The sequence below is a fragment of the Parambassis ranga genome, chromosome 2 (assembly GCF_900634625.1).
Source record: "Parambassis ranga chromosome 2, fParRan2.1, whole genome shotgun sequence".
NCBI classification, from domain to species: Eukaryota; Metazoa; Chordata; class Actinopteri; family Ambassidae; genus Parambassis; species Parambassis ranga.
Genome location: NC_041023.1, coordinates 8734394 through 8759508, shown reverse-complemented (window position 1 = coordinate 8759508; position 25115 = coordinate 8734394). Strand labels below are relative to the sequence as shown.

The 25115-nt window shown below is 42.8% G+C and overlaps 3 protein-coding genes across 3 annotated transcripts; 2 read left to right on the top strand and 1 right to left on the bottom strand.

Annotated features, from left to right (window-relative positions):
- Positions 1 to 275: 275 nt before the first annotated feature.
- On the top strand, positions 276 to 991 carry LOC114432414 (lactose-binding lectin l-2-like). The gene has a single exon (XM_028400415.1). It carries the CDS (start codon positions 383 to 385, stop codon positions 884 to 886), a length of 504 nt encoding a protein of 167 aa, XP_028256216.1. The 5' UTR covers positions 276 to 382; the 3' UTR covers positions 887 to 991.
- Positions 992 to 1832: 841 nt separating this feature from the next.
- On the top strand, positions 1833 to 6089 carry cdca7b (cell division cycle associated 7b). The gene is made up of 10 exons (XM_028400413.1): positions 1833 to 1948; positions 2861 to 2992; positions 3070 to 3167; positions 3316 to 3547; positions 3668 to 3730; positions 3838 to 4020; positions 4239 to 4394; positions 4487 to 4636; positions 5105 to 5241; positions 5736 to 6089. Exons 1-10 carry the CDS (start codon positions 1913 to 1915, stop codon positions 5755 to 5757), a joined length of 1209 nt encoding a protein of 402 aa, XP_028256214.1. The 5' UTR covers positions 1833 to 1912; the 3' UTR covers positions 5758 to 6089.
- Positions 6090 to 7283: 1194 nt separating this feature from the next.
- sp4 (sp4 transcription factor) lies at positions 7284 to 14307 on the bottom strand. The gene is made up of 7 exons (XM_028399407.1): positions 13736 to 14307; positions 13397 to 13467; positions 12085 to 12435; positions 10789 to 11992; positions 10365 to 10563; positions 9902 to 10101; positions 7284 to 9605 (listed from the first exon to the last, which is right to left on the bottom strand). Exons 1-7 carry the CDS (start codon positions 13740 to 13742, stop codon positions 9334 to 9336), a joined length of 2304 nt encoding a protein of 767 aa, XP_028255208.1. The 5' UTR covers positions 13743 to 14307; the 3' UTR covers positions 7284 to 9333.
- Positions 14308 to 25115: the final 10808 nt, after the last annotated feature.

Below are 25115 nucleotides of genomic sequence, written 5' to 3'. Positions count from 1 at the left end.
ATGAACACGTGTGGGCCGGTCAAGCCTCTATAATAACTACTAACAGCTGAAGCTGAACAGAAAGACATTACAGGATCTGAAAAACAAGCTGATGACCGTGAGATAATCACAACATAAATGAAAGTCCAAGAACATATTGTCTCTTTTATGGTGCAATAATGATACAGTTAAATAGAAAAACAACTTCTTTTCCTGATAGATCCAGAGTTCAGAAGCTGTAAATGTTAATAATCAGGTATTTGCTTTCATTGCCCGTCCTTCCTCCTCAGAATGTATAAAAGAAGCAGCCTCTCTGTAGGATTCTTAGGAGCATCCAGCTGCACAGATAACCTACAGAAAGATTGACAGTTTGTCACACTGCTTGAAAACCTGAAAGTCCAACATGATCTGGTTCCTCTTGGTGTTCGCTCTGGCTCTCGGTGCTGTGTCTTCTGCAGATGAACAAGAGCCCAGAGTGCCGCTCCTGCGTGGAAAGTGCCCCACGTACTGGTACAGCTTCAACGGACGCTGCTACAAGTACGTCGCCTCACAAATGACCTGGGCTGATGCAGAGCTCCACTGTGTGTCACAAGGGGCCAACCTGGTGTCCATCCACAGTCAGGAAGAGAACACTTTTGTGCAACTCCTCATCAAGAATTTTGATCCTGCTCAGGGAAAAACCTGGCTCGGACTAAGTGACATCCACAAGGAAGCCAATTTGATGTGGTCCGATGGTTCTGCTGTGGACTTTGTCTTTTGGTATGCAGGAGAGCCAAATAACTTACAGGGACAAGAACACTGTGTTCACACCAACCATATTGAGCTAAAATGGAATGATGAAAGGTGTTCTAAAACTTACTCCTCTGTTTGTGCCACGCGCACAGCCTGTCAACAGCAGCTGGGATAACTACGTACATACTGTCTGTCTCATCTGACCTGTGAACAATTCACTTCACTCTGCTGTATGCTGACATGGACGAGGCTTTTGCTATAAAGAAACAAATGAAACAAACTTCTGTTTGTCTGTTGATCATTCCATCTGCAGGCACACGCTGCCATGTGCTGTCTGTGTATCTGGTCAGTGGTTAAAACACAGGGAGCAGCAGTGTGGTTTAAACCTGTAATTCAACTGTCAGTCTGAAGGGTCTTTCACCAGCAGGCTTCTGACAACTAAACAACAGGATGGAGGTTGAAATGATGGCCATGAGACACGCCAATGGACAGGCTTGGTAGGCTATTGTCAACAGGCAGAATGATCAATAACTTTGAAATGTGCAACAGTATTGGTAATAAATATTAAAAGGCCACTCGTAATTTTTACATATCCAAAATCAAAATCTAATCTTTTTGCTGTGTTGAATTTTCTATTAATAACAATATTAATTGATGAATAAGGTATATGGATGAAATTGGATATGTAAAGTTCTAACTGTCTATAAGTAATACGACATTTTGCAATCAGAGATATTTAACTTTAAACGGACGTTAAGTGCTGCACCTGTGAGTGGAATCACCTACGGTACAATCCTGTATTGTTTCCGCCATTTGTTTACACCGTTGAAATCCAGGTACAGGGAGCAGAAACTGTCCCCCATGCGGAGGGACTTCTGGACACGCCCCTAAGCCGTTTCCGCGCGAAACAATGGACTGCACCATTGTGAGTGCAGGGGGGGGGACCAGTAGAAACACCACACTTTCCACAGAAAGAAACAGCTTTATAAAAACTTCAAATGAGCGACGGATGATTATTTCAATTAACAATAATAATTAGACTCTAAAAGATAAGTTTACTAAATTAAACCGATAATGAAGGTATAAACCCACCAATAACACCCCCACCACTTTAGTATTCGCCAGATTTCTCTAGCGTATCTTTTAAATCCTCCTCGTTTTTCATTCAACAAGAGAGAACATTATTTTGGACGGAATACTAATGCTAAAGGGTGCAAAAATGACTCTTTCCTCAAAGGTAAGTTGCGGAGACTGCGTGTAAATATGAGTTTTAGTTTAGTTAGTTGTTTGTGGTGAACTTAAGCAGTTAAATTGAACAGCGTATCAAGCAAACGTGGTTAAGTTTGGTGGAGGTATATGAAAAGATGTGCATATGCATGTGGTGTAAACTAGTACAATTATCTACATGAAACTCGGATATTCTGTTATAACATGAATATCATGTACTGAACGTAGCACTTTGTTTTGACATGGTTTGCTAGCGCGCATAGGCCTGATCAGCTACACATCAGGTTTTAATGCAGGTTAAAGCCTGAACAGTGAGCTGGTTTCCCCAGTGAAGGATTGTTGGAATAGTGTTTTGTCCAGGAGCTTCTTAGATAGGTCCATAAGGTGTCCTTTTTCTGGAAGGTCAAAGGTCAACGCCCCTAAATATGGAGAAGATGGTTCATCAGATATCTGGGACGTCAAACACAGCATTTGTATAACAACAACCTGCTAAAGAGTTACACTAACGAAGGAAAAACATGCACCAGAAGGTGCCCAAACAATGAGGAAGTAAAGCCTGTGTCAACACAACAAATGGATTAAGTGTTTTGTTCCTTTTCCACTTCACCCTGTCAGTGGGCTTGCCCTGCCATGCAGTGATAAGCAGTGCTTGGGTTTAGGTATTTGCTGTTTTCAACTATAAGCTGAAGGAGATCATTTATCTTCAGTGCCAGGCAGCTGCCAGGTCTGCTGATCCTGACAAGTTCTATACTTACACGGCTGAATAAAGGTTCTTATTCTCATAAGTAGTGATAGTGAAAGTTGGTATATGATGGAAAGGTGCACCCTCTAGTGTCACATTTGTAAACTCGACAAATGAACCCTGTGTGAGATAAAACATCATTCTTAATCTGATATAATATTATGATATGTCTGTCAACAGGCTCCATGCTTCAAATCCAAGTTTATAACTGCTGAGCTGGCTTATCTGTTCAGCCAGTCAGACAGTGAGGAGGAGTTTGAAGGTTTCAGCAGCAGTGATGAAGAAGAGGACAGCAAACCACTCAAGTCCAAAGTATGAAACACTAATTAATTAAAGTGTGTGTGGATTTGCAGCCATAGCACCCACCTGCATGATTTTTTTTTCTCCAGGTGATGGATTCAGAGGACAGTGACGTAGACACGGGCTTCTACTCGGATGGTGATGAGCCTCCCCCAACAAAGAGAAGAAGCCTTTTAGTGGCGTTGAGGTGTGTGTGTGTGTGTGTATCTGGGAGTAAGGTATACCCGAGGGCTCATACTGTCTGACAGCGTGATTGTCCACTTGCTCAACTCTACAGGTGTGACTATTGTGTTTATTCTTGAATGATGTTGGATTGTTGTTTTTTTCCTCCTTAGGTTTCCCATGAAAAAAGTATCAACCCCCAAACAACAATTGCAAAATAAAACTAATAAAAAGCCAGTCAAACAAACTCCTCCCTTACGGACACTCAGAGGTAGGCAAACAAAGAAGGTACAGAAGCAGGAAGATGAGAAAAAAGAAGAAGAAAAGGAGGAGGATGACAAGGATGAGGTCATGTCTCAAAGCCTAAAAAAGCGGGATAAGAACATCCAAGAAAACAAGGCCATGGTAATTAACCTTTACCTTCTTTAGTGTTTTCTTATATCTTCTGATAAAAATGTCAATATTTAACCCTAATTATCTCAGCTTCATCCTTGACAGACATCTTTGACTCTTTTTGTTTTTCAGCTGGCAAAGCTGTTTGCTGGTCTGAGCACCATAGCTGATTTGACTCCGCCAGCCACCCCTCAGGTGAGTATGTCCACCTCACCACCGATCTCTAGTGGATTTTGAGTTACAAGACCTTTCTTATTTCATTCAGTGATGTGCAAACATTTTTGTATGATTTTACTCTGCAGAAGAAGAAACGGACGTCAGAACAGGCAACACCACGGAAACGCAAATGTCAAGCAGATGTTGGGTCCGAAAGGAGGAACCCATCCCGTAAGGCTCGTCCTCCCGAGAACTTTGCTGTAGAGGAAAAGAGTGAGCCAGTAAACCCCAGAACCCCCAGAGTTATAGACATCAAGAGACTGGTGGAGGTATGAAAACAAAAATTTAATAGATGCCTAAATACTTAAGTACTCTAAATACTGTTACTAGCTTTACAATATATTGATTAATGTGCCATCTTTATGCCAGATTTTCTATTGCAAATAGATTGACATAATTCTTACAAACAAATTGAACTTTAAAAGTTCAGTCATAGATTTATGTGCAAATGCTGTTATGGTTTCTTTCAATTGTTGTAACTGGACAGGTGGACGAGGACGGTGTTTTCAACAGACAGAATAAGAGGAAGAGTTGCACTCCCAGGAGAAGTCAGTATATAATAAGGTCAGTGGATGACATCACCGAGGACGACCTGGACAACATAGCATACCGCAGCAAAGACAAGATCTGGGACAAGGAGAATGTAAGTCATATCGTATATGACCTCACGTTATATATTCCCATTTAATGTTATTAAGTTATCTTTGTGTATTTCTTTACTGTGTTTTCTTTCAGGGCAGCTCATGTCATCAGTGCAGACAAAAGACTCTGGATACCAAGACGGTATGTCGCAGTGGTTACTGCGTGGGAGGCAAAGGTCAGTTCTGTGGACCGTGTTTGAAGAATCGGTATGGAGAGGACGTACGCACTGTGCTCCTCGACCCGGTCAGTGCCAAAAACATGTGTCACAATGTACTGCAAGTTAGAAAGAGATCCAAATAAGTGTCTGCAGGTCACTGACAAAAACATATTTATGGATTTGTTTTGTTTTTGATATTGTTTATGCTAGAAAAAAAATAGCAAAGTCTTGTATGTGGCATTATGTGAACACCTCATTCTGAATATTGGTAGGAAAGTCGGCTTGTGTTATAAATAAAAGCTAAATAGTTTATTCAACAGAACCAATATGAACCAGAAAAGTGAAATACAGAAAGCAACGAGCACCACTTACCACCACAGAAACTTTAACTGTTTTAAGAGGCAATCCATTAAAACAGCTACCCGACCAGCTTGTACATGTAGATGGCAACTTAATAGTTATTACATTCCTTAGGTTCTTTACAAAACTGCAACCTAAATTGAGTTGACTAAGTCCCCTGGTATCTCCTCTGATTTTGGACCTTTTCTTTGTAGGAATGGTCGTGTCCTATCTGCCGGGGCATGTGTAACTGCAGTCTGTGTCGTAAGAAGGAGGGTCGCTGTGCTACTGGCATCCTGGTGGGTTTGGCCCGCTACAACGGCCACGACAATGTCCACGAGTATTTGGAAAGGTAGGCCACTTCATCTTCATTTGTAGTTTCATATTACAGACTGTGGAATCTCCCCAAAGCTACCAGGGTGTGAACTGTCTGGAGCAACATATGTGTAGTCCCTGTAGAGCAGTGTCTGTGCTGCTGCACTGAACATGAGTTAAGTCTGGTGTAGAGGTGATTAAATAATCTAATCATGCGTCAAATACGGTGTCTGTTCCTTTAAATACGTCACATGATCCTTACAAATTGAGTGTATTTGTCAAGATTATTAGTCATTTATTAATTGATGGAGAGAAACTGACCTGCCTGTTTAAAAAGTGAGAATTTTGTGTTCGTCATACTCTTGATATTTGGGTATTTTTTGGGTTTTGCAGCACAAAACAAGCCCTTTAAGGATGTCAAACAGAGTGCTGATAAATTGCAGTGTTTATTCAGGCAGAAATGTTTATTAATTATTGCTGAAAGGAATCATCCATCCAGCAGATTGACTTGTTTTCTTTTCTCTGCTGCAGTATTCAGAAGGAGCTGGAGTGAAGTTCAAGCAACCTAATCAGAAGGGAGAAGCTTCTCATGCAGCTGTAACCTGGAGGTTCTGCACAATCATTTGAATACACAGTTTTATACTTTAGACAAACATTTTATCCAACTAGAAAAACACAAGTCATCTTAATATGAGGCACATATACCTTTTTTAAATATCCTGAGTTAAGAGAGCATTAGATGCTGAGGGTAGAGGGTGTGTTTTTATTGTTTTAAAGACAGTGCTGAGTTTTGAGTTGTATATTTCCTTTGTGTTCATGTGGACAGATACTGTCATTTTTGTGGGAGGGGGGCCTTTTATACAAACTACTTTTCTGCAGCGGTTCTGTCAGTCCATTGTAAATGGTAATAAAGGCATAATCCAAATAATTTGCCATGTTTTTAATTAAATCAGTCAAGAGCAGAAGTGTCGGGACACAAACATTTAGTAGCAACGTATTAAGGCTGTTGTGTACACTGTTCTTTGATACTGATGTAAACCTGTTCAAAGCTGAAACTTGACACTCATCACAACATCTTTGACTTTTATGTTGTGAAAGGTTGTTGCATACAAACCTGAGCCAGGTAGTGTTGTGTGTATTTGTAGCTGCTGTGTACCTGGTGTCATTTCCCAGGAGAATAGCGGTCAGGTCCAGGTCAACTGATGGTTCCTGTAATGGCCGAGGAGTCAGTCAGCTGGGCTCGTGTAATGAACATGTACATCAGGAAAGGAGTCAAAGCAGGGCCGGAGGTCAACCTGAGGTCACAGGATCTTTATGAGGTATCACTGTTAAGCAGTGTGTGTGAGAAATCCAAATACACTGCACCTTTTAATGTTAGCGTGAGCTCATGTATTCAATAGAAATCATGAGTTTACAATGTCAGTCCACTGATAAGCATCTCCATTTTGAGGATTTACATTTAAATTTTGAGCCCCAAAAAGTATCAACAGTGCCTGAGGGTGCGTGGTAAGGCTCTACAATCACTTGTTTTTGAAGCACTTCAAAGGAGTCACCTGTCAAAGGTGTACGTGAGCTGCCTACGATGTGATGCTTTTTCTAAACATGATCTGGTGGTGAACTCTCACAAGCCTTGCTTGGTTCCTTGCTGAGTTACAATAGAGGGTTTTTTTTTTTTAGATCATGTGGATTTTTGATGAGTACTTGGTGCATTGTGAGTCCATAAAAATAGAAGGAACTCTGACCAACCTTAAATATTACACATGTACACAAACACTGTTTATTTTTGTTAGACTAGTTATGTGTCTTGTATATGTCGGTCAGAGCAGATGTGTGGTATCTGGTGGTAAGACATTGTGACACTGTGACTCAGTGGTTAAAGGTTTAATCATTGCAGGATGAGTTTAGATGCCTTCAGCGGCAGAAAGCAGCAGCAGTAATTGTTCCCAAAGGGAGTGCAGATACTCAGTCATTATTGCTGCCACAACACAGGGTACCCAGCAATAAGGCGGGAGGAGTAATTGTGTGTCTATGTGGGCAAATGTTTTTCTTTCAGATAGATACACAAAAGCATCACAGAGATTCACTTTAAGAATCACTTTATTGTCGAGTGTTATGCAGGCAAAGCATCTTTTCTGCTTGAAGTTACCTTTTTTCTTTTTTTTTTTAATTGACATAACACATTTGTACAAACCAGTTTTAAAAATATCAATAAACTGGAGCCTTTGAGGCTAACCTGGCAAAAACCCATTATCAAATGTCATGGAGACGAACAAACATCTTTAGAAAAAGATTTACAAATGAGATGTCACTACAAAATATCAAAGAAAAAAAAAGCTGGTTGTCACACAAAATATTACCAAAAACATCTAAATTTGTTTGGTATCAACCTTTTTAATTTTTAAACAATAGTAACTTTTTTTGCTTTCTTCTTCTTTTGTTATTCAGTTTTTCTCCAAAAACACATTATGGCGCAGAGAGAGAGAGAAAAAAAAGAAGAAGAAATGAACCGCAATGGTCAAGACGTAGAAAAAGAAAACGTAACGCACAGATAATAAAGAAGAGAGAAGCAGCACTACGGCAAAAAACTGAAACATGCTGTACACAACCTCAGAATCAACGCACACAAATACAAGCCCAGCAAAAGGCAAATATTACAAATCAAGGATAAATAATAAATTAGCCATACACAGTGGGGGTCCTGTGTGTTAACATAGCTGGAGGGGGGCATAAATTCTATAAAATAAAAGTATCTTTTAAGTTAAAATGAAGGTACGCACTGAACTAACACAGAGCAACACCACCAGAAAACGTCTCATAGTATCCACATAAGCTAAATAAGCCGCCCCACTCCAACCCACAGCTCTTATCACTGCTGTCTTGCTTTACCTGCCTGTGCTGTGGTCTGCTATCCCCCTAATAATGCAGGAGAGCTCCCCTCCTCCTCCATCCACCTCGCTCTGAAGTTCCCTCTGTACAACAGCTTGTGTTAAGGCAATTGTGGTACATGGGTCATGTAGCAGGGTTAGAGGTGGAGGGGTCACCACCAGAGCACAGAAAGCTAATAAAAAAATGACATCCCTGCTGCCGCCTGACAAACCTTGTCATTTCATCTACCAGATATTATTTTGTGGTAGCTAATAGTGGCTAGACAGCAGCTGTGATGGAGAAGCCACCGTTAGGAGCAGGTTTGCACAGCCGGCAGCTCTGCTTTCAGATGTCGTCCCTAATCTTGGAGCAAACTGGCTTGTTTTAGTAACAGAGAAAACTTCCCCTGACAATGTAAACATGGTTTCACTAGGATTGTCATTATAGTATTGCTTTCACTACACAAACAAAGTTGTAGAAAGCTAGATTGTTTTCTTTTTCTATAGAAACCTTCTTTTTCTAATGGCCACTGCGCCTCAATAGGAATGCATTATAAATCTTTTTATATGTGCTTTTTTTTCACCTACTCTTTCTTTCATTTAGAATTATCAATCTTCTTCAAGAACAGTTTATTTGACTGGTCACAAAGTAATCAACACCTGAATCTGATCTGAACCTGAACCATAAATAAAACTCAAATTAGGTAGATCCTCTGCAGGACAGCATGGGCAATGCGACTTCACTCATTCATACATGATGCATTTACCATTCACACACACACACACGCTTTCAATCCCAAGACTGTCCCCTGCTCTGTCACTGCCCTGTACCATGATTGACCCTCAGCACTGACAGGTATGAAACAGGAACACAACTTTGTGCATAGAGTTAGATTCTGTTGTGATTAGGAAAATGCCTCGTCGAATGACTTTAGATTCAGCAGGTCCCCCTGTCTTGTGCTAATCTACTCAATAATCCTTTCCTCAGCGCATATTGAATTGTTATAGATTAATTTTAATTAATTAACTTTATTTTTGAAACTAATCTTTCATACACAGTCTAAATGTTTGTTGTTATATGTTAGTTCTTATTTCTTAGAATAATTTTATGCTTCGGTTTCCTTTCATTGTATAATTCCGTCTCTTTTGAGTCCCTTTTTGTGATTGAAGTCATTTTTAAAATGATGTTAAAAAGAGAGCGAGAGAGAGAGAGAAATAACAACCTAAATAGTCCCTGCAAAGACCTCCAAAAAACAGGAAGTTGCCTATTCAAACTCCTCCTCTTCCTCCTCCTCTTCCTCCAGGTGGTTGGAGGTGGTGGGCGTAGCAGGATCAGAGTCACGCGAGAGGTTTGCCACCGTGACAATCTGAGGGGAAGTGCCCAGGCCTTCAGGGGCGTCTTCCTCCATGTCATCGGTGGTGATGATCGCCACGGCGGCTCCGCTCTTCTTGTTCTGATGGGTCTTGATGTGCTTAGAGAGGTGGTCGCTGCGCATGAAGCGCTTGGAGCACTCAGGACACTCAAAGCGCTTTTCCCCTGGAGGAGAGAAGATGGAAGGTTTACAGAAAAGCTGATTTTTGTTACATGGTGAAACTGAGATGTGAAGAATATCGTTTTTAATTACTACATTTTTAAGCAAGTACAAATGATGCATTCAAGGACCATAAAAAATATGCCAATTCTCTGTTTTAGATTCAGGTTTTAAGGTTCACATCATTATTGAGTGATTTAAAAGCTGCTGAAAATTGTCATCATTTGATTTTCAAGCAAATATCACTTATGTCCTGCCATTCATCATCAGTCTGCATCCTTTGTTTACATGTTTGTCCTACCTGTGTGTGTTCTCCGGTGTCTCTGCAGCTCATCGCTCCGGGTGAACCTCTTGCCACAGAAGATCCAGTTACAGACAAACGGCCTCTCGCCAGTGTGCCAGCGCAGGTGGGCCCTGAGGTGGGACGTCTTGCCGTACACCTTGCCACAGCCCTCCATGTGGCAAATGTGCTGTTTTTTCTTTGTGGGGTCTCCACTGTTCCTGCAACAAAACACACTTGAGTTACCTTTTTTTTTTACTTGGGCAACTGTTGAGTGGTGAGAAGCCCAAACTCTCACAAACAACACTGTGTTCTGTTCATCTGTCAACTTGTCAATCATGCTCATTCTATAAAAATGCTAATGAAAATTAATATTGTTTTTATGCACCAGGCTTTTTATCAAAGGTTTTAACCATCTCTCTTTGATTTCCTTAGTCACATATAAAACATTGACATTAATTGTGTTGTTCTGCTGTGTCTGTACCTTCCCTCTCCGTCCCTGCAGTTTGGACAAGAACAGGCGACACGTCGCAGTCTCTTGCTAGGCGGCCCCTCCTGGTCTGAGGAACTTTGGACGGAGCCCAGCTGGTCTGGACTCATTGATGAACCTGAGGCCACATTGCCAACAGTGACAGTCACAGGAGACGACTGAACCTTTATCCCATCCTGACCCTGTGGTTGACCTGAGAGGAGATTAAAAATGACTTAAGCTGTAATTCAGGTCTGAAGGCAAATGTTTTTCTTAGATATTTACTGGCTAGAACATCAGAGCATTATATTTTAACTAACATTAAACTAAAAAATAAACTAGTAAATGCTGTTTGTACACTGCACAAGGAAGAAAATGGATCAGTATGAGATTCGTCTATACATCTACATTAATACAAACACTGTGTGTGTGTCCTTACCCTGTAGACCAGTAATGGTGAGAGGTACGCCCTGCACTTGAACCCCAGCTGTGCCAAGACCTGCAATGCTGACTGTCTGTACCCCAGACCCTGGGTTAATCTGGGCTGCACTCAGCGTTAAAGGAGCTCCACTCAGCGACACCAGCCCTCCGCTCCCTACTGCCGTCCCACCAGCCACCGGGGCCAGCGTCAACTGCTGTGGCACTGCTGTCCCAAGACCACCTTGCAAAGAGACTCCACCGGGAAGCTGCAGGGTCTGCCAGGTGATCTGCCCAGAAGGTGACAGGGTTGGTGTACGAATAAGGACCTGGGCTGGATTCTGGAAGGCCTGAATGGGCTGCAGGGTTTGTCCTGGAGCCAGTTGTAGGGTCTGAATGTGCTGAGGTTGCTGCTGGCCGTGGGCTTGACCCTGACTCTGAGCCTGGGGTTGCAACTGGATCTGCTGCACCAACTGGTGGCCCACCTGGCCCACGATCACCTGCTGGATGGTTCCTGTTGTCTCTGTCTGGTTCTGCAGCCCGTTTGCCTGGTTCTGACTTTGAGAGTCTGCCTCACTGCTCTGCACTTGGGTGTCCGCTGCTCCACCATCCAGACCAGCCGAAACCACTTGCGCCCCATCTGGCACACCTTCACCTTCAGCTAGTACGGTTGTTGATCCAGTTGAAGCAGGAGCAGAACCAGACACTGTTGTTGTCACCAGCTGGTTGCCATTAGCAACAGAAAATGTGCCATCTGCGGCTTGGATAAGCTGCACAGCCCCGCCTCCTCCAACATTATTGATCACAGGCAAAGCCAACGTCATGCCGCCAAGGTTTATGGGTACAGTGGTCATAACAGGAGTTTGGGAGCCTTGTAGAGTCTGCAGCTGAAGTGGGAATGACTGTGCGGGACGGATCTGCAGTGGGACCGTCTGATTGGCTGTACTTGTCAGGATTGCCTGTTGGTTTGCTGGCTGGAGGATAGCCTGCGTCTGGCCTGAACCTGGTGTTTGGATGAGTTGAACCTGCTCAGGCAGTGCTCCGATGGAGGCCGTCTGAGGGCTGATATGGATCTGTTGCCCATCTGCAGTCTGCAGGTGAGGAATGACCTGATACTGGACCCCGCCCCCAGCATTGGGCAGGTTCTGAACCTGGATGATCTGGAACTGCTGCTGCTGTTGCTGCTGATTGGCTGCAACACTGTTGGTCCCACCTACTGCCTTCACCTGGCCAACACAAATGCAGAAGTTACACACAGTTCGGAGGGAAAAAACTGACAATGGCTACAGTGGCATTTATAAAAACAACTTTCTCCCACCTTGCGTCCACCAGGTGAACTATCATTAGCCAATGTGGTGGCTACCGTCACAGCAACAGGTTGACTGCTGTTCTCCTTGGCCATAGCAGGCGCTGCTGTAATGATTTGCCAGCCGTTCCCTGTGAACTGTGCTGGGACCAGTTCCAGCTGCTGGGGCACGAGGGCCTGACCCCCAGCTGTGTCCACCACTATCTGACCCTGGAGCTGACCAGCCTGCAGCTGGAGCTGACCAGCCTGCACCTGGATCTGCTGGGCCCCCGCCTGGGCCTGGGCCCCCTCTGCTCCCCCCTGTCCTCCGATCTTACTGCAGGTGGCCGCTAGCAGAGCCAACGGAGAGGGCTGAGAGGAATCCTGGAGGAGACAGGGTGAGTGATAGAAGGGAGGGCAAGAGAAAGAAACGGGTAAACAGGAGTGACAAGGGATAGAACGAGGAGAAGACGAAGAAGTGAGTCAGGGTAAGACCCACACAGAAATACACACTGAGAACTGGAATACATACACAAACACAAAAAGTACAGTACATGTATATAGAGCATGCTAAATGGTAGAGCTGAGCGATTATAACTGCACACACACACACATTTTAAAATGAAGAAGAGTAAAATAGCGAGGGGTGGAGAAAACATGGTGCAGAAAAAAAGAAACACAAAGCTGAGAGAACGAGAGAGAGAGAGAGCTGTCAGTGGAAGTGGGCGGTATTACAGGAAGCGAGTGGGTGGGCGTGTGAGAACCACATTTCTCTTTTCTCAGAACACTGGAGGAAAATGCCGCCTTCTCTCTCTCTCCTCCCTTTCAAAAGAACTAGGTCGCAGGCAAATTTTTAATGCTATACACCTCACAACACTACACAGGAAACTGATTTTGTAACAGCTACAGTAGCACGGAAAGTAACACAGCAGTGATCCATGTCATACACATTTAACTACAAAAGATGCCAGCCTGACTGAGAACAATTTTCCATGATACGTACAACCTGCTACAAAAAAAACCCCGGAGGTTCTGCATATTTAAAAGCCACATACCAAAGCTGCAGGTCTTTAAAATATATCCACTCGCTGAATTAAGTTATTTTGATCATAATTCAAACAGACAATTCAAAAGTACAGCGTTTGAAGTGTGACAGCCATATAAGCCTATTCATGAGGCTCTGGGTTGGCTCTCAGCAGGGCTGCACAGAAGCAGGAAGTGGAATTCACCAGAGAAACGCCCCCAGAGGTGTCTGGCTGGGCTGGCTGGGAGGGAGGGAGGGAGAACATTTTTGGCCTACAGGCAAGGAAAGTAATGCACTATGATAAACTTCTTTTCTTTTTACCTGCGATCCAGAACTTTTCCCCCTTTTAGATGCTTTCCCGCCTTCAGTTCCAGATGATTCCTTCTTGGAGTCTGTGAACAGAGAGTAAACATGTTCAGATTATTTCCAGTTGTAATATCATCTGATTTGGGTTACTAAAAAGTCTCAGAATAAGCAGGCACTACATAGATAGGCATAATAAAATCTGAGCAATAATGTAAATACAGCATAACAAAGGTGATCAATAAAGGAAGAGAAGAAACCAGAGTAACCTCATCATCAATATCAAAGGGCATTGAGCCTCCTATCTGACAGACGACAGAGAGAGGGGTGGAGACGGAGAGGGGGGAGGGTACCTACCACTCATAACGCATTAATATACCGAGAGGGAGAGGGTGTAGTTCACGGTAGAAGGCCGGCCGGGTACAGAGGCGGAGGACGGCCTATATGTTCGGCTCTGGGCCGTGGCGGATCTGCCCGTTTGACGAAACCACCCACCGGCCAGGAAGGGCGGTGCCAAGCGCAGGCACAATCAAGCAGCCCCAAATAACAGAAATAACAGAGCGCGTAGTGACCGTCCCGGCTCCTTCGGACCCTTCGCTGCCCCGTCGTATGTCTCTTTTATCGGACAGACAGTCCATAAGCGAGTAAATTGGCGCTTGTCAGAATGATATCCACAGAGAAGTTGGCAGTGTGTGACCGTAGAGGCCCACCCACTTCCATTTAAGCATCAGGACAACACCCTCTTCGCTGCTCCTGCCTGTCACCGCCGTTTCTCTCCGCGCACGACGCGGGGACGCCTCGTCGCCGTCCTTCGTGCACCGAAAACAAACCGTCACCAGTGTTTGTATTTTGAGCCTATTCCCCTTTTTTCGTGCACAATTGAATTTTTTAAGGGGGAGATACGGGGAGATAGCTGTGGCTTTTGTGGGCGGACGCGCTCCTCCCACATATTCAGATTGGACGACGGGGCTCGGCGTGCGAGGGTCGAGATGGGAGTTGTATTTTGGTGAGGCCTCGCCTTCTCGAACAGGCTAGGGCGCGCGGAACTGCAACTCCCATGATGCTTCGGCGCAGCGTTCGGGTTAGAGCTGTGGCGCTGGTAGTCATGGTGGTGTGAGAGCGAGAGGGAAGGGCGGTGACTTCTGTGTTATGGGGGGTTGGGCGAACGGGAAAGGGAGGTGTGTGTGTGTGTCAGTATGAGGACGGAAAAAAAAGATAAACCAGTGGAACAAAAGTACCAAGTTTTAATTACTATAAAAAACAATTAAATACTTGCAGTGTAACCTCTATGCTGAAATACTTCAACATTTCCTGTTATCTGTAATCAACCATGAGCACACGTAGAGGGTTTTGACAATCATGAGACAAACAGTATTGTGTATATTTGTCATGTCAAATATTTTTGCTTTTTTAATTCTGCTTGAATGCATCATCTCACATTTTGTTTGCAGAATTCTAAACTGGGAATTGTTATTCATGCATTTAGCATGTAAACTGTTAATATAACAAATACAACCTGGCTTATGCTGCACAAATAGCTACATCTTTCTTCAGATGGTCTATATTATATAAAATAATAACACCTCATGATTACATTTGGTTGTTAAAAAGTGACGTTTCTACATTTTTAAGTGGGCAGGTCTAGGACTGAGTCATGGGTGTGTAGTAGGAAGTGAGCAACAGACAGAATAACTGAAAACAGTTTGTCCTTGCTGCAGCAGCAGGGATCACACAGAACTTTCTTGCTTGTGTAACAAGTCTGGAACACAAGTGAGGTCTCCCACTCATGTGACAGAACCTCTTACAATCTCTCAAAGGGAAACTATATCTTAATTCCATCATAGCAAACTGAACTAAGTATTGACTTAGTGGACCCACTATATGGTCTCAAACTAGGAGGTTCTGCAGCCCGGTGACTTCAGCCGAGTGGAGTCAGCCTCGGTTCGCCAAGCAGAAAACATCATTAGCAGGCAGCCAACTGAGGATATCCCCGTAGCACACTAGGGAAATATTTAGGCTTATAGGCAGCCAAGGCAATACAGTGGGGCTCTCTCACTAACACGATCACATAAGCATAAGATCAAATTAAAAGTTTTTCAGTGTAGATGCAGCTTGTAGATTTGAGGCTCCTCGTGGTGGGACTGTTCTCATCGAGGTGGATATTTCCTCTCAGAAGCCTCAAAACATTTGACTTCTTTCAAACATCATGTTATGTTGTGTTATCATAATTGTTCATATGTTATTATTATTTAGGTTTGTGGTATTTCTGGTAGTCTAAACATGTTTTCACAATGAAACTACACACACACACACACACACACACACACACACACACACACACACACACACACACACACACACACCTGGGGTGGCCCAGAAACATACATATACACACACATGTACTGTAATTACTGCGGAAGCCAAGTGCCTTGTTCCCGCCCCCTGGGCCACTCGGCAGGGCGTTGCTAGGCAACGAGGTCTGGTCTGAGGAAGGGGTGTTGTCTGTGTTTTGTATGTATGTACGGTAGTGGTGATGGTGATGGAAGGGGGTGTGGTACAAAGACTGCTGTGGTCTGTTATAGACAGAAGCACATTGAAAAGCTGGTTTATAATATTCTCTGCTATAATGTTGCATGTGAGGCATTTGCTCATAAATGATATTCTCACTTAAAGTTACATTCTACTATTGGAAAGTATGGAGGGATGAATTTATGATCCTTCTCGACAAATTAAAAGGCAAAAATAATATTGTTATTTCTAATAAAGAATATTCCTACAATATTTTTTTTTTTTTTGGAGGGGGGGTGGTTTGAATGTAATATGTATGTTCCAGCTGCTGCCACTAGATGGCACCATAGACCTGACGGCGCTTTAAGGAACGTGTGCTTATACTTGCACCTGTTTCCTTGGAAAATCTTACATGTAAAAATAATACCGTAAAATATACTGTAAACTATATTAATTATGCATTAACATAATTTAGGCAGCAGTGTTGAGATTAAGCCAGTTGTGTTTTGCTGTAAACATTACGTTTGTGTGAGAAGTGACAATAAAATGAAAACACTTGATGAAAAAGTATTTTAGCTCTAATCCAACTTAGCCTTTCACCTGTTGCTTTATAAAGAACTAAATAATTCCTTCTTCTATCCTGCAGCATATGTAAATTAGTCCAACAGTGCAACAATGATACAATCTAAAATGAAACAATAAATGTACCGTAACAAAATAAGATCTGACGTAGTCAACATTATGTACTCTGCGGTGCTAAAAGAAGTTTGTTAAACGTTTTAAACATTACAAAAAATGTCGCTAAATGTTTGCTCTCCTTAGTTTTATGTCTCATTACGGGGAGCAGCAGACCAACTTGGAGTTAGACTTAAGTATCATCCTATATGTAAAGTGCCTGATAAAGGCAGAACCTCTGAAAAGAACCTCCAAACAGATAGTAAAACAGCAGGTTTTACAATTTAAAGATGACTGATTTTTTTTGTTTTTGTTTGTGCTGATGTTAAAAAACATCAATTTTACACCTTGGACTTGCAGCAAATCTAAGCGACACAGCATAATTAAAGATATTTGTGACAGATTTAGTTTGTAGCTTCCAGGTGATTTCACTGACCACCTGCAGACTTTCAGATATCTCATTGATACAAATCCTGAAGGTGTGTTTACAGTAGTGTTAGGTTGATGCATCTTCATGAGTGTGTCTGCAGGTGTGAGTCAGTACATGCTTGCGTGCAGTGTGTTGTTTTGCGTGATAGCTTCTTGCACACATGTGTTTGCGTAGGTGTGCATTTGTCACTTATAGCCCTGGCGTCAGGAAGTCTAACTTTGCTACAGGTTAGGTTGTAAAGACAAAAAGATTTACGACTTCTAGCATGAGTTAATGTTTTGGCACTTGCTTCTGTTGTTCATACCATCTATGTGTATGTGTGTGTCGGTGTGTGTACAGACTTGGACTACAAGCTGACAAGTGATAACAGATATGCTTCACATAATATGATCCAAGCTGTGATTAGATGGATGGATAGATAGATGGATGGACAGATGGATGGACAGATGGATGGATAGTCATTCTTTACTCATCAGTTAGTGCCAGTAAATGTGAATGACGACAGATGATGTCACTGCTTCGCTATGGCTCATCATGATCATTTCCTTCTTCAGTTACACCACAGCACACACACCTAGTTTTAGTTGATTGGTAAAGTAGCTGCAGACCTTAATATTATATAATATCTCTATAGAGAGATGTTTTCTTGGTGCCAGTTTTTACATTGGAAATACCAACTTTGCTGATTTAACATTAGGCCCCCACAAGAGTCTAGTCCACATTACAGTACATTAAAAAACAAACTCCTGCATCTGTCATCTGTAACATCTGTCAAACTTCAAGCACAAAGACGTTAACAATGCACAACTGTATCCATACAAACGTATATGAATTATTTGTTATTGGCACACTGTCATGGGGGGTGGGGCCAGGCTGAGCAGGTTGTATTCTAATTAAAGGGGTTGGCAGGACCAAGAAGGTTAAATTGCATTATAAAGCACAGACAATTTTACCATTGAATTAATGTGTGTGTCACTTTAAAGGTAATTATGTTTATTAAACTGTGCAAATGCAAGTTAAATTTACCTTCAAATTTAAACAGTAATATTTTTGTGGCTGTTGGAAATGACATGATTGACGTGTGTGTGTGTGTGTGTGTGTGTGTGTGTGAAAGTAAATAAAAACTCAACGAGGTAAATGGAATTGACAGCAGGATACAAATTTGACAGTTTCTGTCAGTGCCCACAACATTTTTCAAATATGGTTTAATTGTCTGGAATAATAACCCTTTAATGCTTGAAAATAAATGTCTTGAGTGTCTGTGTGTGTGTGTGTGATTGCGTGTGATGTACCAGCCCCAAACTCAGAGGTGAAATGTTTCTAAAGGAATTCATTCACAATTAACCACAACACCAGAGACTGCAGAGCGGAATGTTAACCACGGTTGTCATGGTAGCCGCAAGAAAAACATCCAAGCAGTGGTGGGACAGCGATGCATCACATTACATTTTATTTCTGACACGTATAAAACATGTGAACTCCAAACACTTAGACACACACTTTAATCCCTTAAAATAGGCACAGTATATGCAGCTGGTGATAACATGCCTCATTGCTCTGTTCACGCAGTAACTTTAGGAGTGCAGTTTGTTAAAAGTTTGCATAAATGTGCTGTATGTCTCTCTTTTTTAAGATCTCTATCTAACATAGATGTTCCAATTCATTTTCTAGGGAACCAGCATTAGAAGAGCAGGGCCCCCCGGCCTCTTCCTACACTTGTAGTTCCTTGCACAATGGTCCTGACTTCCTTTAGCTCTCCTTACGGCGCAGAAATCTAAAGGCCTGGTCACCATCATTCAGGTTGGCTATTGAATTTACTAGACACGATCACAGGTTGCTCTTATGTCCATGTTAAATATAGTAGTTAATGTTCTTTACCTAGACACCACTGCTTCTTCTGGGTTAGCTGGTTAGCATGCTAATATTGATATAAAAATCCTGACCATTTGTATAAAGTGCGTTGGAATGATACTGGTCACTTGTGTGCGTGTAAAGCACTAAAAAGTGTTTACTTCTCTATCTACAGCTCTTTGTTCTGACATCAACCAGGAGGCGAAAAGCCGCCATAATTACAAGTTCTGTGACACAGCAGACGCCTTCAAAGACTGAGTCTGAGGGACCAGAATGTACAGAATGTTTGTGATGGCGACAACTTGCAGGTATTTACTATCATGCACTCAGACCATTTACGCCTCCATTCATTTGCAGCGCTGTACACATGCATGAAGAAATATCTATATATGTTCAGGTACCTTCCTCACTCAAATGCACAGGTGACATGACTTTAGAGGCATCACAGATGCACCAAGGGTCAACATGCGGGCACCCTCTAGAACTGTATGACCCAGAGAGAGCAGAGGTCATGACAAAAAGCTCCTGAGGAGATGAGATGCTCTAAGATGTATCAGACAGGAGAAAGACCTTGAACTGAGAGTGAACCCGTGTTGACCTCGTAAATCATGCATCATGTTTTAAATTTAGGTAAAAATGTCAAATGGCTGCACCTTTGTTCATAAGAAGTGAAGGTGCGCACAGATGATGAGATTATGATTAAAAACTCAATGTGTTTTCCAGAGTCTCAGGTGTTTCAGTTAAAACTTGACAGCCAGATTGTTGCTGGATGCAAAAATGCAGAATTAGGTTAAATAAAAAAAGACTATTAAAGAGGACGGGGCTCCTGCTGTGCTTTCAGACAGTGAGCAAGTATGTGTTTAAACATTCTCTTTGAAGCTAAATGTGAAATGATTAGGTCCGCTTAGAAGTCTGCGTGGCTCTTCGGTGTGTGTTTGTGTGCGTGCACAGATCTCTTTGAAGATGGCACTCTTGTATGAGTTCAGGAAGACCTTTACAGCAGTGCTAAGTGGAGGGTGCAGCACACTATAAAGATCCAAGATAAGTGTGTAAATGTGTTTGTGTGACTGTGTGTGTGTAGTTCAGGCAGGACCTGACATGACTCGCGGGCCTGGTGGAGCTGACGCCAACCCCTTGTTTCTGGCTGTCTGTGTATGTCCTGAATGACAGCCCAGAGGCAGTGCATGTGTGTGTGGTTAGGTGGGGAAAAGAAACGTTTCATGTTTGACGGGAACCATCAATAAAACAGCAACCGTGAAATCACCTCAAAACCACCTGAACCAGGTCCGAGAAAGTGTGGAGGAATGTATCTGTGTGTTAGGAGAGTTGAGGGTGTGTAGTGGCCTGTGTTTCTTTCTCTGTGATGTGTTTCGTGCCTTCAGCCGTGCACTGATTGATGACCTCGTAAAGCCGGATTTGTGTGTGTTTGTGGCTGTGCATAGATTTGATTGTCACATGCACGGATGATGTGTGCGATTTAGACTTAGCCTTCTGACTAACTTTTCAGTCGAATCTGTGGGTGTTTTGCATTTCTTTGTGGAATAAATTAACAATTTGTTGCACGGCAATTACCATGAAAAAAGCAAGCAGCTCTTTTCCAGTCAATTTAACATCGAGCCATCTCACTGCTTTTCTTCACCCCCTCTCTTCTTTGGCTCCTCCAGACCCTGAATTTTATGGCAGGCATTGTGTGCGAGGTGAAGCGCAATGAGTGGGAGGAGCACTAGTTAACCAGGAGCATAGCATAGGTTATGTGTGTGTGTGGGTGTGTGTATCTGCATGCATATGTATGTGCATGGGTTTGCACTAAAAAGTGCTTTGGCCTCCATTGAATCAAGTCATGGTAACCCTACATGCTGACTAAATAAATGGCTATATTTTCATATAGAAACTGGTTAAAATGTTGTAATGCATTTAGTTGTGCATTATTTTTCAGTACTCCGCTCCTTCACTGATTGAAGCATCATAAAAAAGCAAAAATATGTCTACATGAATGCAAAGCACGTCAGGATAAGAGTGGGTTCAGTATCTCAACCACCTCATCCTTTGAACACAAGTCTTCAAGTATCAGTTGAAGTCAACGCGCACAGTGGAATTGCAATGTTTTGTCAAAAGCTTTAAAGCTTTGAAAAGCTCTTAAACTGTTGAAATGTGAAGTTGATGTGTAAGAATGGAAGACCTGGAGGAATATGCGCATGTCATGTATACATTAGCTGTCATGACTGGTAGTCGTCCAGGTAAAGATTGGAGGAAGAGACCACACCTGCCTTCTGGTGGGGATGGGGGGGGGAGTCCACTCAATCACTACTCGCCTCAGACAGATGGACTGCTGACCGAAAATAAGCACGCAAACACACACACACACACGCACGCACAGGACAACCTAGACCCCCCATGCTGAGGTAGCAGTGATCACATGCATCAAGTCCATCCATCAAGACTGAAAGTGAAAAATGACGTTGGGAAGTGTATGATTATGCTCCTGGGCTTCTGCGCATCAATCAATGGACACACGTACATTAAACGTAGAGAAGACGCAAAACTTGAAAAATGAACACGAGTAAATTAATCTCCTTGTCTGAGCTGTGTGTGTGTGTGTGTGTGTGTGTGTGTGTGGGGTGGAGAGCAGAAAGAGGGATGAACAGACTTATTGGTGAAGAGAACAGGGATCACGGTCAGAGCAGGATTTAATCAAGGAGAGAGGAGCAAGTTTGTGTATGTGAGAGTGAGTGTAGCGAGCTTTATCTGAGCGCTGAAGAACTTCAGCAGCTTCAGCTGAAAATGTTACAGGAGCTTAAAAAGCTCAGGGAGGCTGAAACGTGACATATGTGGGAGCATCACCAGCCTTCTTGTTCTTACATCTTCATCCCCTTCTCCTCTCTGGTGCATAAGATAGTAAAATATGCGGATGTTTCTGATGTGATTGTGTGCATTCGATTTTTACCAGCAAGGTCTTGTCAATGCTTTGTTTGTTGTGTTGCTGCTGTCATGCATTAATTTTAGTGTAAAAGGATATTGGAAAATAGGCAAAAGGCGAGGGGAAGGAGAAGCTCTGTGAGAAGGAAGGAGATCTCTCGGCTACTAAATCTTAAAAAAATTAGAAGACCCTGCAACTAGTCGGTTAGGTCAACAGAGTCCAACGCGAGCGGATAAAAGCAATAGATCTGCAATCAGCACACACACCCTTTGACACCTCACAAACATCAACAGCTTTTGAAAAAAATCAATAAAGACTCCTCCAGACGCATCTCATTAATATCTTGGCGCGCAGGACGGGTCCTCGGCATAAATCAGCAACTTTATTGTCAGTAGTTAACCGAGACCAGACAAAAGTTGATGGAGGAGCAGAGAAACTCATAACGCAAGCAGCTTTGGTGAAGACGCTTGTTGAAAAGATACCACTTTACAGCATCACAGTGTGTGTGTGTGTGTGTGTGTGTGAATGGGAGCTTTTCATCCACTCCAGTTACTAATCACAGTCTCATTCTCTCTCACCCTGCATAATTCTCCTCCCCGCCTTTATAAATCTTTTCTCCCCGCTCCACCTCTTCCTCTTGAGACAGCAGATGTGTTGGCAGGTTAAATGACCTCTGTGATGTATGACTTAACAAACCCCTAGCATCCATCAACACTAAGTGTGTGTGAGGAACAAAAGAGAGAGAGAGAGAAAGAGCTGCGACTCATAAAGAGCAATTTCAATTCACCTTCAGCCTCAAAAATTTGAGCTTTTCAGCAGAGATCTCTCTATATCTTCACTTTTGGATCCACTTGCTGTTTTTTTTTGGGTGGGTGTGTCTGCTGCTTTTCCTGCTGCACAGGAAAGTGGATGAAATGTTTCACCAGTGATCACATTGGTCTGGATTTCCTTAAATTGTGGCATAGAGAAATAATGAGACCCCCCCCCCCCCCCCCCCCCGACCTCTGAACTTCCATAGTTTGGACATTACTATATTCTTTGGCATTGCTGTACAGTTCTGCTAATTACATTTAACACAGAGTGGATGAGATGGTCGGGTGGACCAAAAAAGTTTTAGCACATATTGATTCTTTATTGGAGATGTTGTTAAATCACTTGCAAGTTCATCACAGGAACCCAGACAAATTTTCCCGACTTGGCTGCCACAGTCGTCCATCAGCCGCGCGCTGACAGACAGCCGACGTGCCCTCTCAGTAATTACAGGAAGCCGAGGCGGAGCTGCTCCAGGCACATCCTGGCTCACAGCTCACCTGGTTGACTTCTCCCTCCACTTTACTGTAAAGTGTAAAGTAAATTTTGGGGTTGAGTTTTAAGGGCACCAAAAGACAAAGTGACTTTTAACGCAAGTCTTTGCACCAAGCAGCACAAAACCTGGACCCTAAAAGTCTTTTTTTTCCACACAAATTGATCAGCTCACCCCCTGCTTGCAATGAATATTTTTGTGTCACGTTTAGCAGCCTGCCTTTTCACTCCAGCTAATTGTCTCAGCAGGGCAGCTGACCAAAATGGCTGCCCTGTCCTCTGGATCACTCTGACTAAACTCTCCCCTCCTCTCCATCCACAACAAAAGAAGAGATGGGGGGAAAAAGCAAGGAGAAATAAAATACTTCTCCCACCCCTCTCCATGAGAAGTGCCAGATCTTTATTTCTCTCTTTTCTCTTTGCTTTTTTTTCTGTCTCAATACCCACAAAGTGATTGGAAAGCACACAACAATCTTTTTTTGTTGACGTTCGATGGCGCGTGATAATGCGGTCATTATCGTCACTAAAGGAACAGGTTGAGGCTCAGACAGGGTTTCATTTGTGGAGGCGAGGGGGGTCTTTAAAGCACACACATGCACAAACACACACACACGCTCACACTTTCAGTGTGGGAAAAGAATGCTTCTAAAAGAGGGACAGCTGTTTGGGTGGCTTCTGAGGATGACGATCAGGTTAAAGGGAAGATGGCCTACTGTAAACTCCACCTGTGCATATGGCCGTGCCCGAGGCTGTGGGAGGAGCAGATGTCAGTGGGGGAGCTCCTCATTCTGTCTGTTAACTTTTATATTTTGAAAATATTATTTTGTACATAGAAAAAGTATCTACTTACTTGAATATAAAATATGTATGATATGTGCCTCCTTACTGATCTGATTGTGTCTGCACAGCATCACCAAAAATGATTATGCATACTATCAATCACATGATGTAAGTAGTCGTGGAGTTGGTGCATGTGTGATGTCTGAGGTGGGTCTGAGTGGATGAGGAATGTGATTAACTTTTCCCATCTTTGTGTGTCCAGCTGATTTCATTCGAGCTGCTCACAGAACATGAGAGATGAAGAAAGGGCAGGGAAGCAGTTAATACCAAACAAATGAAGGAAATGGATTAAATCCTGCTGTTTTATTAAATTTGAAATTCAAATGCTCCCTCTGCTCATATATTAAGAGGCTGAAGATCATTCTGGGTTATTTCCATGGCTGTGCCTCATCATATTGCTTAAACCATACCTGATTTTAAGATTAGGATTTTGACATTCAAGCGCTAAAGCTAATTCTGTCCTCACACTGAGAGCGCTCTGCTTTGTCCATCTTCGGCCATGTGTCTATATGTGAGGAAAACACAGAAAGAAGTGTGATTGTTTTAAAGACATTTGTTGTTTGTGTTGAATGAGATGAAATTGCAGAGGCAGTGGTGGTGTCTTCCCTTCCCTCCCTCAGGGCTGGCTGGATACGCCCCGGGGGACAGGATGGGACGGACCTGACCATCCTCTCATTCATCAGCCTCTCCCTCTGCACAGCCTCACAACATCAGTAAAAACTCAAACTACACTTTTCCTGTGTGACACAGTCTGCCGGGTTGACTTAAGACAATAAATTGTTTTCATAAAAACACAATAAAACTTTTACTGTGACAACACAAAGCCTTTTTGTAAGCCGGAGTGGATGTTGAATCATCTTTTACATATGCACACCCTGGTTAATAATGGAGGTTTATGCTGTTTAATTCACAACCTTTAAAAAAGCAAAATGTTCAAACTTAGTAAAAACACATGTTGCCATTTTTGTGTGTGTTTCTGACCTCTTTAACTTCACTGCTGTCTTACTAGTAGAGACTTTGAAGACAAACTCGCGAGAACAGACATTTGGAAATTTATGATGACCTCGAGCGCATTTTTTTTTTTGAGTGCTGGCCTCTGATTGGTCATCGACGGGCCCTTAGCGGCACTTCAAAGCCACGAAGAAGCTACAACTACTAAAGCAGCCAGAGAGGAAACACAGACTGATCACATCCAGTTACAGAGAGCACACACA

Bases quoted from the DNA above. Each gene is read 5' to 3' on its own strand.
- sp4 (XM_028399407.1), bottom strand. The intron at 11,993-12,084 runs GTGGGAGAAAGT...TGTGTTGGCCAG, and splicing joins GTTCACCTGGTGGACGCAAG to GTGAAGGCAGTAGGTGGGAC. The intron at 10,564-10,788 runs GTAAGGACACAC...ATCTCCTCTCAG, and splicing joins CACCATTACTGGTCTACAGG to GTCAACCACAGGGTCAGGAT.
- cdca7b (XM_028400413.1), top strand. From the start codon at position 1,913: ATGCTAAAGGGTGCAAAAATGACTCTTTCCTCAAAG. The intron at 3,548-3,667 runs GTAATTAACCTT...TTTGTTTTTCAG, and splicing joins TCCAAGAAAACAAGGCCATG to CTGGCAAAGCTGTTTGCTGG. The intron at 5,242-5,735 runs GTAGGCCACTTC...TCTCTGCTGCAG, and splicing joins GTCCACGAGTATTTGGAAAG to TATTCAGAAGGAGCTGGAGT.
- LOC114432414 (XM_028400415.1), top strand. From the start codon at position 383: ATGATCTGGTTCCTCTTGGTGTTCGCTCTGGCTCTCGGTGCTGTGTCT.